The following is a 12,428-nucleotide window of genomic DNA, read 5'->3' as shown; positions in this document are numbered from 1 at the left end:
GTCGTACAACAGTTCAAAGAAAAGGTGCCTGGAGGGAGGTCAGGCCCTGCTTCCTCTCCGCTTTGTAGATCTCGGGTCAAGACAAAATCTTCCTGTGGACTACAATAGAGTAGAGAATTCTAAAAGGGACGGGGGTCGTAAACAGCCATCGCCTTTAGAAAAGGTCGTAAAACAGTTCAAAGAAAAGGTGCCTGGAGGGAGGTCAGGCCCTGCTTCCTCTCCGCTTTGTAGATCTCAGGTCAAGACAAAATCTTCCTGTGGACTACAATAGAGTAGAGAATTCTAAAAGGGACGGGGGTCGTAAACAGCCATCGCCTTTAGAAAAGGTCGTAAAACAGTTCAAAGAAAAGGTGCCTGGAGGGAGGTCAGGCCCTGCTTCCTCTCCGCTTTGTAGATCTCAGGTCAAGACAAAATCTTCCTGTGGATTACAATAGAGTAGAGTAACCGACACCTTCCTGTCTCCTCCCATCGTCCACAGTGGAGTTCTACAAGCCTTCTGCTTGGTAGGATCAAAGACAGCTTTTGTCCTCTCGCAGGGCGAGCTGAACTCGATTTTGTGATAACTTAGATAGAATTATTGTGACAGGATTCATCATGCTCTTGTGGCTTACCAGCATATTGGTAAAGAAGTGTACCTGCTTCCTCAGGTTGGCTCGAGGTAAAGAGAGGAGTGGGAAGAAGAGTTGTGGATCGGTGGACATCAGCACAGGCGTGTCTCCTCCTGTGGGCCTCAGTGCCGCTGAAGAACAACATAGTCTAACTTCAGATGATAGTCTGGGCCCCGTGTCCAACATGTTGGTGATACCCCGCATGCCCCTGATCCAATATGAAGTCAGCAGTTCTCTGGGATATACGTGCGCCAGAGGTACACTTCACTCCGTCACTCACAGCAGCCTCCACCTGACTTCACGCTTCTTTGTCCAGAGATGTTGGAGAAGACGATGGACTTCCAGCGAGACTCCAGTGCCCCAGCCAGGTTCACCGTTGGCAGTGCCGAGTCCACACTGTACATACGCCCCGGAGGTTACACGCCCCAAAGAGCGCTCATCAATCCCTTCACGCCCACCAGGATGCCCATGAAGCTCACATCCAACCGTCGGCGTTGGATGCACACGTTCCCCGTTGGTGAGATACATTTTTCGTGGCGTTCAAAACAAAGCATTGACTCACACAACAAAAAGATTCCGAGCACTCACAGACAAGCAACCGCTAATGACTCTAACTCCACAGATAGCTGCAATTGCAAACAAAGGCTCAACTGTCCACTCAACGGAAACTGTTTAAAAACATCAGTTGTTTACCAAGCCAGCGTCACCCGCAAGGACAACTCAAACACGTAGACATACACCTTTAAAAGTCGTTATAACAATCACACAGCATCATTCCGTAGGCCCCAACTCAAGAACTCTACGGAGCTGAGTAAATACATATGGACTCTTAAAGACAATAACATTGATCAACCATCACTTGGCAAATTGTGGCATCTAGCTCACCATACAACAGTGCAGCTAAAAGATGTCACCTGTGCCTGAAAGAAAATATGTTTATTATATACCACCCCAGCATGGCCGCTTTAAACAAACACAACCAACTGGTCTCATCATGCCGACACAGAAGCAAGGCACTATTGTGCAACAGTGGCCACACCCTCATGTAATGTACATTAAATATATATTTAACAACCACAGACACTTCAATATAATCCCCTGACGAGCAGGGAAACCTGCGAAACAGGCTTGTAGGGATGATACAGCCTCTGTGTTTTTCCCTGACATAACGTATATTCCGCTCTACCCCAGTATTGAGCACTGTATAACGGATAAACCACAGAAATATATATATATATATAATGTGTGTGTGTGTGTATATACAGTATATATATATATATATATATATATATATATATATATATATATATATATATATATATATATATATATATATATATATATATATATATTAGGGATGTCTGATAATATCGGCCTGCCGATATTATCGGCCGATAAATGCGTTAAAATGTAATATCGGAAATTATCGGTATCGTTTTTTTATTATCTGTATCGTTTTGTTTTTGTTTTGTTTTTTTTTAAATGCGTTAAAATGTAATATCGGAAATTATCGGTATCGGTTTTTTTTATTATCTGTATCGGTTTTTTTTTTTTGTTTGTTTTTTTTGTTGTTTTTTTTGTGTTTTTTTTTAATTAAATCAACATAAAAAACACAAGATACACTTACAATTAGTGCACCAACCCAAAAAACCTCCCTCCCCCATTTCTTTCTGTTATCAATATTCTGGTTCCTACATTATATATCAATATATATCAATACAGTCTGCAAGGGATACAGTCCGTAAGCACACATGATTGTGCGTGCTGCTGCTCCACTAATAGTACTAACCTTTAACACTTCATTTTACTCATTTTCATTCATTACTAGTTTCTATGTAACTGTTTTTATATTGTTTTACTTTCTTTTTTATTCAAGAAAATGTTTTTAATTTAGTTATCTTATTTTATTTTATTTTTTTTAAAAGTACCTTATCTTCACCATACCTGGTTGTCCAAATTAGGCATAATAATGTGTTAATTCCACGACTGCATATATCGGTTGATATCGGTATCGGTAATTAAAGAGTTGGACAATATCGGACATCGGCAAAAAGCCATTATCGGACATCCCTAATATATATATATATATATATATAAGTTAAAGTACCCATGATAGTCACACATACACTAGGTGTGGCGAAATTATTCTCTGCATTTGACCATCACCCCCTGGGAGGTGAGGGGAGCAGTGGGCAGCAGCGTTGGCTGCGCCCGGGAATCATTTTTGGTGATTTAACCCCCAATTCCAACCCTTGATGCTGAGTGCCAAGCAGGGAGGTAATGGCTCCCATTTTTATAGTCTTTGGTATGACTCGGACGATTTTACAGTCCCCTTTACAAGTAGTGGTTACTGAAAATGTTTTTCTGGGAGATGCAGTATGTGCCTATAGTAGTGACTACCTTCACAGACTACAAATGTCTCCTCTCTCATTCTTTAGGTCCCTCCGGAGAAGCCATTCAAATCCACCACCAGACCAGACAAAACATAGTTGATCTGCAGGTGAGCCAACATGGAGGTCCTGGCCACACCTCGGCTGAGCTGCTGGAACTGGCCTATCACGAAGCCACAGGGAGGTTAGTTCCAATAATGCTCATTGTACGTCCTGGGAGAGCTCTCAGATGTCCATTACAGTGGAACCTCGGTGTACCAACTTTAATTGGTTCATGAACATGGCTCGTAACTTGAGAAGTTTGTATAGGGAAGCGGAGTTCTCTTTTAGAAACAATGTAAACATAAATAATTGATTCAAGCCTTGACAAAAGGCCATATTTTAGTTAAAAAAAAGGCACACTTTGAAGACACTTTAATGTAAATATATATCTATACATACAAATATATGTATGTGTGTATATGTATATGTGTCTATATATGTACAGTGGTGGTCAAAAGTGTACATACACTTGTAAAGAACATCATGTCATGGCTGTTTTGAGTTACCAATCATTCTTATTTTTTTGTGATGTAGTGATTGGAGCACATACTTGTTGGTCACAAATAACATTCATGAAGTTATTATGGGTCTACTGAAAATATGAGGGTCAAAAGTATACATACAGCACAGCGCCTTATATAGAAAAAAAGATCAAAAATAGACCATTCGTCGGCCAGTGCGCCTTATACTCTGGTGCGCCTTATATAAGAAAAAGATCAAAAATTAGACCATTCGTCAGTCAGTGCGCTTTATAATCCGGTGCGCCTAAAATATAGGAAAAAAGATAAAAAATAGACCATTCGTCGGCCAGTGCGCCTTATACTCCGGTGCGCCTTATATAAGAAAAAGATTTTTTAAAAAATAGCCCATTCGTCGGCCAATGCGCCTTATAATCCGGTGCGCTTTACAGATGAAAAAAGATCAAAAATAGCCCATTCGTCGGCCAGTGCGCCTTATACTCCGGTGCGCCTTATATAAGAAAAAGATTTTTTTAAAAATAGACCAGTCGTCGGCCAATGCGCCTTATAATCCGGTGCGCTTTATAGATGACAAAAGATCAAAAATAGACCATTCGTCGGCCAGTGCGCCTTATACTACGGTGCGCTTTATAGATGACAAAAGATCAAAAATAGACCATTCGTCGGCCAGTGCGCCTTATAATCCGGTGCGCTTTATAGATGAAAAAAGATCAAAAATAGACCATTCGTCGGCCAATGCGCCTTATAATCCGGTGCGCTTTACAGATGAAAAAAGATCAAAAATAGACCATTCGTCGGCCAAAGCGCCTTATAATCCGGTGCGCTTTACAGATGAAAAAAGATCAAAAATAGACCATTCGTCGGCCAGTGCGCCTTATACTCCGGTGCGCCTTATATAAGAAAACGATTTTTGAAAAAATAGACCATTCGTCGGCCAATGCGCCTTATAATCCGGTGCGCTTTATAGATGACAAAAGATCAAAAATAGACCATTCGTCGGCCAGTGCGCCTTATAATCCGGTGCGCTTTATAGATGAAAAAAGATCAAAAATAGACCATTCGTCGGCCAAAGCGCCTTATAATCCGGTGCGCTTTACAGATGAAAAAAGATAAAAAATAGACCATTCGTCGGCCAGTGCGCCTTATACTCCGGTGCGCCTTATATAAGAAAACGATTTTTGAAAAAATAGACCATTCGTCGGCCAATGCGCCTTATAATCCGGTGCGCTTTATAGATGACAAAAAATCAAAAATAGACCATTCGTCGACCAGTGCGCCTTATAATCCGGTGCGCTTTATAGATGAAAAAAGATCAAAAATAGACCATTCGTCGGCCAGTGCGCCTTATAATCCGGTGCGCTTTATAGATGAAAAAAGATCAAAAATAGACCATTCGTCGGCCAAAGCGCCTTATAATCCGGTGCGCTTTACAGATGAAAAAAGATCAAAAATAGACCATTCGTCGGCCAGTGCGCCTTATACTCCGGTGCGCCTTATATAAGAAAACGATTTTTGAAAAAATAGACCATTCGTCGGCCAATGCGCCTTATAATCCGGTGCGCTTTATAGATGACAAAAGATCAAAAATAGACCATTCGTCGGCCAGTGCGCCTTATAATCCGGTGCGCTTTATAGATGAAAAAAGATCAAAAATAGACCATTCGTCGGCCAAAGCGCCTTATAATCCGGTGCGCTTTACAGATGAAAAAAGATAAAAAATAGACCATTCGTCGGCCAGTGCGCCTTATACTCCGGTGCGCCTTATATAAGAAAACGATTTTTGAAAAAATAGACCATTCGTCGGCCAATGCGCCTTATAATCCGGTGCGCTTTATAGATGACAAAAAATCAAAAATAGACCATTCGTCGACCAGTGCGCCTTATAATCCGGTGCGCTTTATAGATGAAAAAAGATCAAAAATAGACCATTCGTCGGCCAATGCGCCTTATAATCCGGTGCGCTTTACAGATGAAAAAAGATCAAAAATAGACCATTCGTCGACCAGTGCGCCTTATAATCCGGTGCGCTTTATAGATGAAAAAAGATCAAAAATAGACCATTCGTCGGCCAATGCGCCTTATAATCCGGTGCGCTTTACAGATGAAAAAAGATCAAAAATAGACCATTCGTCGGCCAGTGCACCTTATACTCCGGTGCGCCTTATATAAGAAAAAGGTAAAAAAAAAAATAGACCATTCGTCGGCCAATGCGCCTTATAATCCGGTGCGCTTTATAGATGAAAAAAGATCAAAAATAGACCATTCGTCGGCCAGTGCGCCTTATAATCCGGTGCGCCTTATATATGAAAAAGGATCAAAAATAGACCATTCGTCGGCAATGCGCTTTATGGTAAATGGTAAATGGGTCGTACTTGTATAGCGCTTTTCTACCTTTTTTTTAAGGAACTCAAAGCGCTTTGACACTGTTTTCCACATTCACCCATTCACACACACACATTCACATACTGATGGCAGGAGCTGCCATGCACGGCGCTAACCAGACCCATCAGGAGCAAGGGTGAAGTGTCTTGCTCAAGGACACAACGGACGTGACTAGGATGGTAGAAGGTGGGGATTGAACCCCAGTAACCCTCAGATTGCTGGCACAGCCACTCTCCCAACTTCGCCACGCCGTCCCCCAAAATAGACCATTCGTGGGCAGTGCGTTTTATAACCCGGTGCACCTTTATATGAAAAAGGATCCAAAATAGACCATTCGTCGGCAGTGCGCCTTATAATCCGGTGCGCTTTATAGATGAAAAAAGATCCAAAATAGACCATTCGTCGGCAGTGCGCCTTATAATCCGGTGCACTTTATATATGAAAAAGGATCAAAAATAGACCATTCGTCGGCCAGTGCGCCTTATAATCCGGTGCGCTTTATATATGAAAAAGGATCAAAAATAGACCATTCGTCGGCCAGTGCGCCTTATAATCCGGTGCGCTTTATATATGAAAAAGGATCAAAAATAGACCATTCGTCGGCCAGTGCGCCTTATAATCCGGTGCGCTTTATATATGAAAAAGGATCAAAAATAGACCATTCGTTGGCAATGCGCCTTATATTCCGGTGCGCCTTTTATATATGAAAAAGATTTTTTTAAAATAGACCATTCGTCGGTCAGTGCGCTTTATAATCCGGTGCGCCTTATATATAAAAAAGGATAAAAAATAGACCATTCGTCGGCAGTGCGCTTTTATAATCCGGTGCGCCTTTATATATGAAAAAGGATCAAAAATAGACCATTCGTGGGCAGTGCGTTTTATAATCCGTTGCGCCTTATATATGAAAAAGGATCAAAAATAGACCATTCGTCGGCCAGTGCGCCTTATAATCCGGTGCGCTTTATAGATGAAAAAAGATCCAAAATAGACCATTCGTCGGCAGTGCGCCTTATAATCCGGTGCGCCTTATACATGAAGCAGGATCAAAAATAGACCATTCGTTGGCAGTGCGCTTTTATGATCTGGTGCGCCTTATATATGAAAAAGGATCAAAAATAGACCATTCGTCGGCCAGTGCGCCTTATAATCCGGTGCGCCTTATGTATGAAAAAGGATTTTAAAAAAATAGACCATTCGTCGGCAGTGCGCCTTATAGTCCCGGTGCGCCTTATATATGAAAAAGGGTCAAAAATAGACCATTCGCCGGCCAGTGCGCCTTATAATCCGGTGCGCTTTATAGATGAAAAAAGATCCAAAATAGACCATTCGTCGGCCAGTGTGCTTTATAATCCGGTGCGCTTTATAGATGAAAAAGGATAACAAATAGACCATTCGTCGGCCAGTGCGCCTTATAATCCGGTGCGCTTTATAATCCGGTGCACTTTATATGTGAAAAAAAAATCAGAATAGACCATTCGTCGGCAATGCGCTTTATATTCCGGTGCGCCTTATATATGAAAAAAGTTCAAAAATAGACCATTCGTCGGCAGTGCGCTTTATAATCCGGTGCGCCTTATATATGAAAAATTATCAAAAATAGACCATTCGTCTGCAGTGCGCCTTATAATCCGGTGCGCCTTATGTATGAAAAAAGATCAAAAATAGACCTTTCGTCGGCGGTGCGTTTTATAATCCGGTGCGCCTTATGTATGAAAAAAGATCAAAAATAGACCATTCGTCGGCAATGCGCCTTATAATCCTGCAAGACCCAACCTCCGATTTTAGCTTGTCCTGAAGAATTTGGAGCTAATCCTCCTTTTTCATTGTCCCATTTAAAGCAGCAGTTCCATTGGCAGCAAAACAGGCCCAGAGCATAATACTACCAGCACCATGCTTGACGGTAGGCATGGTGTTCCTGGGATTAAAGGCCTCACCTTTTCTCCTCCAAACATATTGCTGGGTATTGTGGCCAAACAGCCTAATTTTGTTTCATCTGACCACAGAACTTTCCTCCAGAAGGTCTTATCTTTGTCCGTGTGATGCCAAGGGACATGTCAGCAAATATTAACATTGCTGTATGTATACTTTTGACCCTTACATTTTCAGTAGACTCGTAATAAATTCATAAAAGAAGCAAACTTCATGAATGTTTTTTGTGACCAACAAGTATGTGCTCCAATCACAAAAAAATAAGAGTTGTAGAAATGATTGTAAACTCAAGACAGCCATGACATGATGTTCTTTACACTTTTGGCCACCACTGTACAATTGTTATGTGCAAATCCTAAATAAAAGTGTTCACCCTTGCACAACAAGGCTCGTTTTTAAAAATCAATATATCCCGGTTGTTGCCATGCATTTTTATTTTTGTATGTGTTTATTTTGTTTCAGGCAAAGCAGCTTCCTGCAGGCAGACAATAATGTTCTTTACATCAGTGGAGTGACACAAGAATCCACTGACAGCCTCGGAAACAAGAGCAACGGTGGTACGCACGCTCAAAAACAAACTTTGATTTTCAAACTGATTTGATTATTTCTTCAGAATATTTAGTCCCTCTTTCATTAAACCTGATCTTCCATCTTGTGTATATTTGTGTGTGTGTGCAGGTACTTTAAGTGGTACTGCGTTTGAGGACTTCTGCCAAAGTGCTGCCAATCCAAGTGAGTGTTTTCTACCACACAATGTTCCCTTACCCATCATCCCTGCAGTAAGGTGTGGAATTTAGAATCTTAATGGAGGATTACAAATTCCTAAATTACTTTGGGGCTGTAAAGGTTTGAGATATTTCATTTGTTAAAGTTAACTTTCCCATGTTGTTTTGTTGAATCTTGCGCTGATTACAGATTTGATTTGTATGTATTCCAGGAATTTGTTAGTATTCATTGCATATTGTGTTATTAAACTGTTAAAAGGGGAAAAAACTGTTTCCATTGATTAGGGTTATTGGAGTATAGGAGTTTTCTGGTGAAATCCATGTATTCATGACTTGAAACTACACTCCATCCTGACGGTAGCGACCACTTAAAGGGGAACTGCACTTTTTGGGGATTTTTGCCTATGGTTCACAATCATTATGACTGTCAGGTTCAAACACTGACGACATCTTATTAAACAAGACAAGAAGCAAGGAATTAAACAGAGACAGAATTAAAATTTGGCTCAATGAGGAGAAACGCGTAGACACCGTACCCTTGCACAGTGTCGTCCCACGCTCCTGACGAAAGATTGTACGCCTCTTTTATTTGGACGTTCCCTGATTACATGGTAACGGCTGTTTCTAAGGAACGGGGGGTCGTAAACAGCCATCGCCTTTGATTACAAACAGTTCAAAGAAAAGGTCGTAAAAAGAGTTCAAAGAAGCGGTGCTTGGAGGGGAGTCTGGTCCTGCTTCCTCTCCGCTTTGTAGTTCTCGGGTCAAGACCATATATTTCTGTTGATTACAATACATGAAAGAAACGTACGTATAATCAACGTTGCATCAATGTCTTGTGCCTGCTGGGTTCAACGCGTAGGGAAAAAAGTTGCGGCTTATAGTCCGTAATCGACTATATTCAGCAGTATCGCTGCTGTTTTGTGAGTTTGTCTTGTCTGTCGGTACAACTTAACTCCTCCTCCTCTCTGTGGCCCTGGCAGTGCCCAGCTTCTGCTGCACAGTGGGCGTGGACTGGAAGTCCCTGACCACACCGGCGTGTTTGCCCCTCACCACCGACTACTTCCCCGACCGCCAAATGCTGCAGAGTGACTACACGGAGGGATGCTACGACTTGCTGCCACACAGCGACCTGGAGAGGTGTGTGCTCCACCGTACACAAACTATTCACATTTACGGTATCCAATATGTAGAACCTGTTGCGTCGGACCAGTTCTTCCTTCCAGGGAATCTAAGTTACTGGTCAATCCCAAGTTCTTTCCATGACATATATGCTGAGTAAAAAGGACCATCAAGACAGAATTGGAATATTTTCAAGTTTATACCAAAGCTTTGGGAGATCAACTTAATCAATACATTGGTATGGGCTGCTCTAGTTGATCTAACATTCAAACGGAAAGAGACTACTTCTTGAATAGGAAAACATCTCCCCCCCCCCAGAAAGGAATGCCTCCCCCTTCCCCAATACTGATAAGATAAGGAGGGGGATGCATCTTTTTCACATTCCAATGCCTAAAACACTACACAGACATCTCCAGACAAAGAGAGACTGGTAGAATACACAAAGGAAAAGTACTAGATACTCTAAACATGGCTATGTAAAAATAAATAATTCTTAAAAGGACTCCTCCACAAGAACCACGTTTATTTATTTTTTTCTATTTAATTTCTTTATTAAATCAACATGAAAAACACAAGATACACTTACAATTAGTGCACCAACCCAAACCCCCCCCCCCCACTTAACTTTCTGTTATTAATATTCTGCTTCCTACAATATATATCAACACAGTCTGCAAGGGATACACTTATTAATATTAACAATATAACAATATATATCAACACAATCTGCAAGGGACCGTAAAAAGTCGTTGGATATGACTTTAAAGCATAACCAAGCATGCATGACTATAGCTCTTGTCTCAAAGTAGGTGTACTGTCACCACCTGTCACATCACACCCTGACTTATTTGGACTTTTTTGCTGTTTTCCTGTGCGTAGTGTTTTACTTCTTGTCTTGCGCTCCTATTTTGCGCTCTTTTTTTGGTATTTTCCTGTAGCAGTTTCATGTCTTCCTTTGAGCGATATTTCCCCGCATCTACTTTGTTTTAGCAATCAAGAATATTTCAGTTGTTTTTATCCTTCTTTGTGGGGACATTGTCGATTGTCATGTCATGTTCGGATGTACATTGTCTTTGCTCCACAGTAAGTCTTTGCTGTCGTCCAGCATTCTGTTTTTGTTTACTTTGAAGCCAGTTGAGTTGTAGTTTCGTTCTACATAGCCTTCCCTAAACTTCAATGCCTTTTCTTAGGGGCACTCACCTTTTGTTTATTTTTAGTTTAAGCATTAGACACCTTTTTACCTGCACACTGCCTCCCGCTGTTTCCCAGCACACCTACTTTGAGACAAGAGCTATAGTCATGCATGGTTATGCTTTAAAGTCATGTTCAACAATTGCGACAACGACTTTTTTCTGTCAACTGAGTTTAAATGAAATCTGCTGGTGGTGTGCCTCCGCATTTTTTCCACGCAAAAAATGTGCCTTGGCTCAAAAAAGGTTGCAAAACACTGATGTAGATGATGTATCGGGACAGATCCATTAAGAGTTTGAGCAGAAATATGTCGTATAGGAATTAACTACACACAATAAAACATAAACAAAATGTCAAATTTTGTGACGTGAAAAAAAACACAAGTAATGTAAAAAAAAACAAGGTGGCGTTTACTTTTTGAAATCAAAATAAAACACAAAGCAGTTTGGCTAATGAAGATAAAGTCTAATAAACAAGATGTGTTCGTCTCCGACGCCTCGCTAGTGGTTCAGTACAACAGTTTGGCCAACAACAACAAAAAAAGGTGTTTCCTCACCTCATTAACTCTCAGTCACAGCAGCTGATGGACGCTGTATTGTCAAAAAGAAAGCAACATCCTATAGTTTTTCCTCCTTCGCCGTTTACTTTTAGTGTGGGGAGAAGTGTCTCCAATATTGTCCACACCTGTCTCCATCTAACAGCCCGGCGGGAAGCGAGGGAAAATGACTGTAGCGTCCCAGAGGAGTTGGTGCTGCAAGGAATTCTGGGAATGTGTTCTGTTGTGTTGCGGTGCGAATATTCTCCCGAAATGTGTTTGTCGTTGTTGTGTAGTGTGGTCTCACTATGTGGCACCGGTTTATGACAGTGTTGGCGGTGTTTTTACGGCCACCCTTAGTGTGACATGTAGGCCGGAGCTAAATTATCGTAGTTGGTCCGCCATAATTAATAAGCCAAAGATGTTTGACACATATGCCTGCACCACACTTTATACGGGTGTTTGAATGTGTTGTGTTGTTCCTGCCAGGCGGGAAGATGACGCTCCTGTGATGACTGCCAATCAAGTATTTGAAGAGTTCATCTGTCAGAGGTTGATGCAGGGCTACCAGATCATTGTCCTAAGCAACAAGAGGAAATCCCAGCCCACTGTGACCACGCCCCTGGGCAGCAGTCCTTTGTACAGCAGAGGTTTGTTACATGAAAATACATTTGTGTTTATAATGTGATGTGTTCACACGGCTAACTTTGTTACCCAGCCAGCGTGAGATCAGTTTTTGATAAACTATCATGAATGAATCTTTCAGCACATACACAATGTTGACATCTGCAGTTATATTTTGATAAACAATCATAAATGAATCTTTGGTCATTTCCCAACCAATATTCTACAACACAAATACAACGTTTGTACAATGTTGGGTTCTAACATTGATTTGACATTGAAATGTGGTCATTTCCCAACCGATAGTCTACAACACAAATGCAATGTTGAAACAACATGCTTTTTGACGACGTTTAATCAATGTTGGGTTGTCAGTGTTTCCAATAAACTGCCAAGATACC

At 41.3% G+C, this 12,428-nt stretch overlaps 1 protein-coding gene across 4 annotated transcripts in view; it reads left to right on the top strand.

The window, feature by feature from the left end:
- The window catches only part of depdc5 (DEP domain containing 5, GATOR1 subcomplex subunit), a 67,672-nt gene that overhangs the window by 31,767 nt on the left and 23,477 nt on the right, over positions 1-12,428 (top strand). For all 4 annotated transcript variants that reach the window (XM_062070397.1, XM_062070400.1, XM_062070398.1 and 1 more), the window contains exons 21-27: positions 648-865; positions 925-1,125; positions 3,047-3,182; positions 8,296-8,390; positions 8,512-8,565; positions 9,539-9,695; positions 11,893-12,053. In XM_062070397.1, coding sequence (XP_061926381.1) covers positions 648-865; positions 925-1,125; positions 3,047-3,182; positions 8,296-8,390; positions 8,512-8,565; positions 9,539-9,695; positions 11,893-12,053 — 1,022 coding nt within the window. The remainder of the gene's footprint in view (positions 1-647; positions 866-924; positions 1,126-3,046; positions 3,183-8,295; positions 8,391-8,511; positions 8,566-9,538; positions 9,696-11,892; positions 12,054-12,428) is intronic.

This window comes from Entelurus aequoreus, linkage group LG14, assembly GCF_033978785.1.
Source record: "Entelurus aequoreus isolate RoL-2023_Sb linkage group LG14, RoL_Eaeq_v1.1, whole genome shotgun sequence".
NCBI classification, from domain to species: domain Eukaryota; kingdom Metazoa; phylum Chordata; class Actinopteri; order Syngnathiformes; family Syngnathidae; genus Entelurus; species Entelurus aequoreus.
Note: the sequence above shows the minus strand (reverse complement) of the source record. Positions and strands in the feature narration are given on the sequence as shown.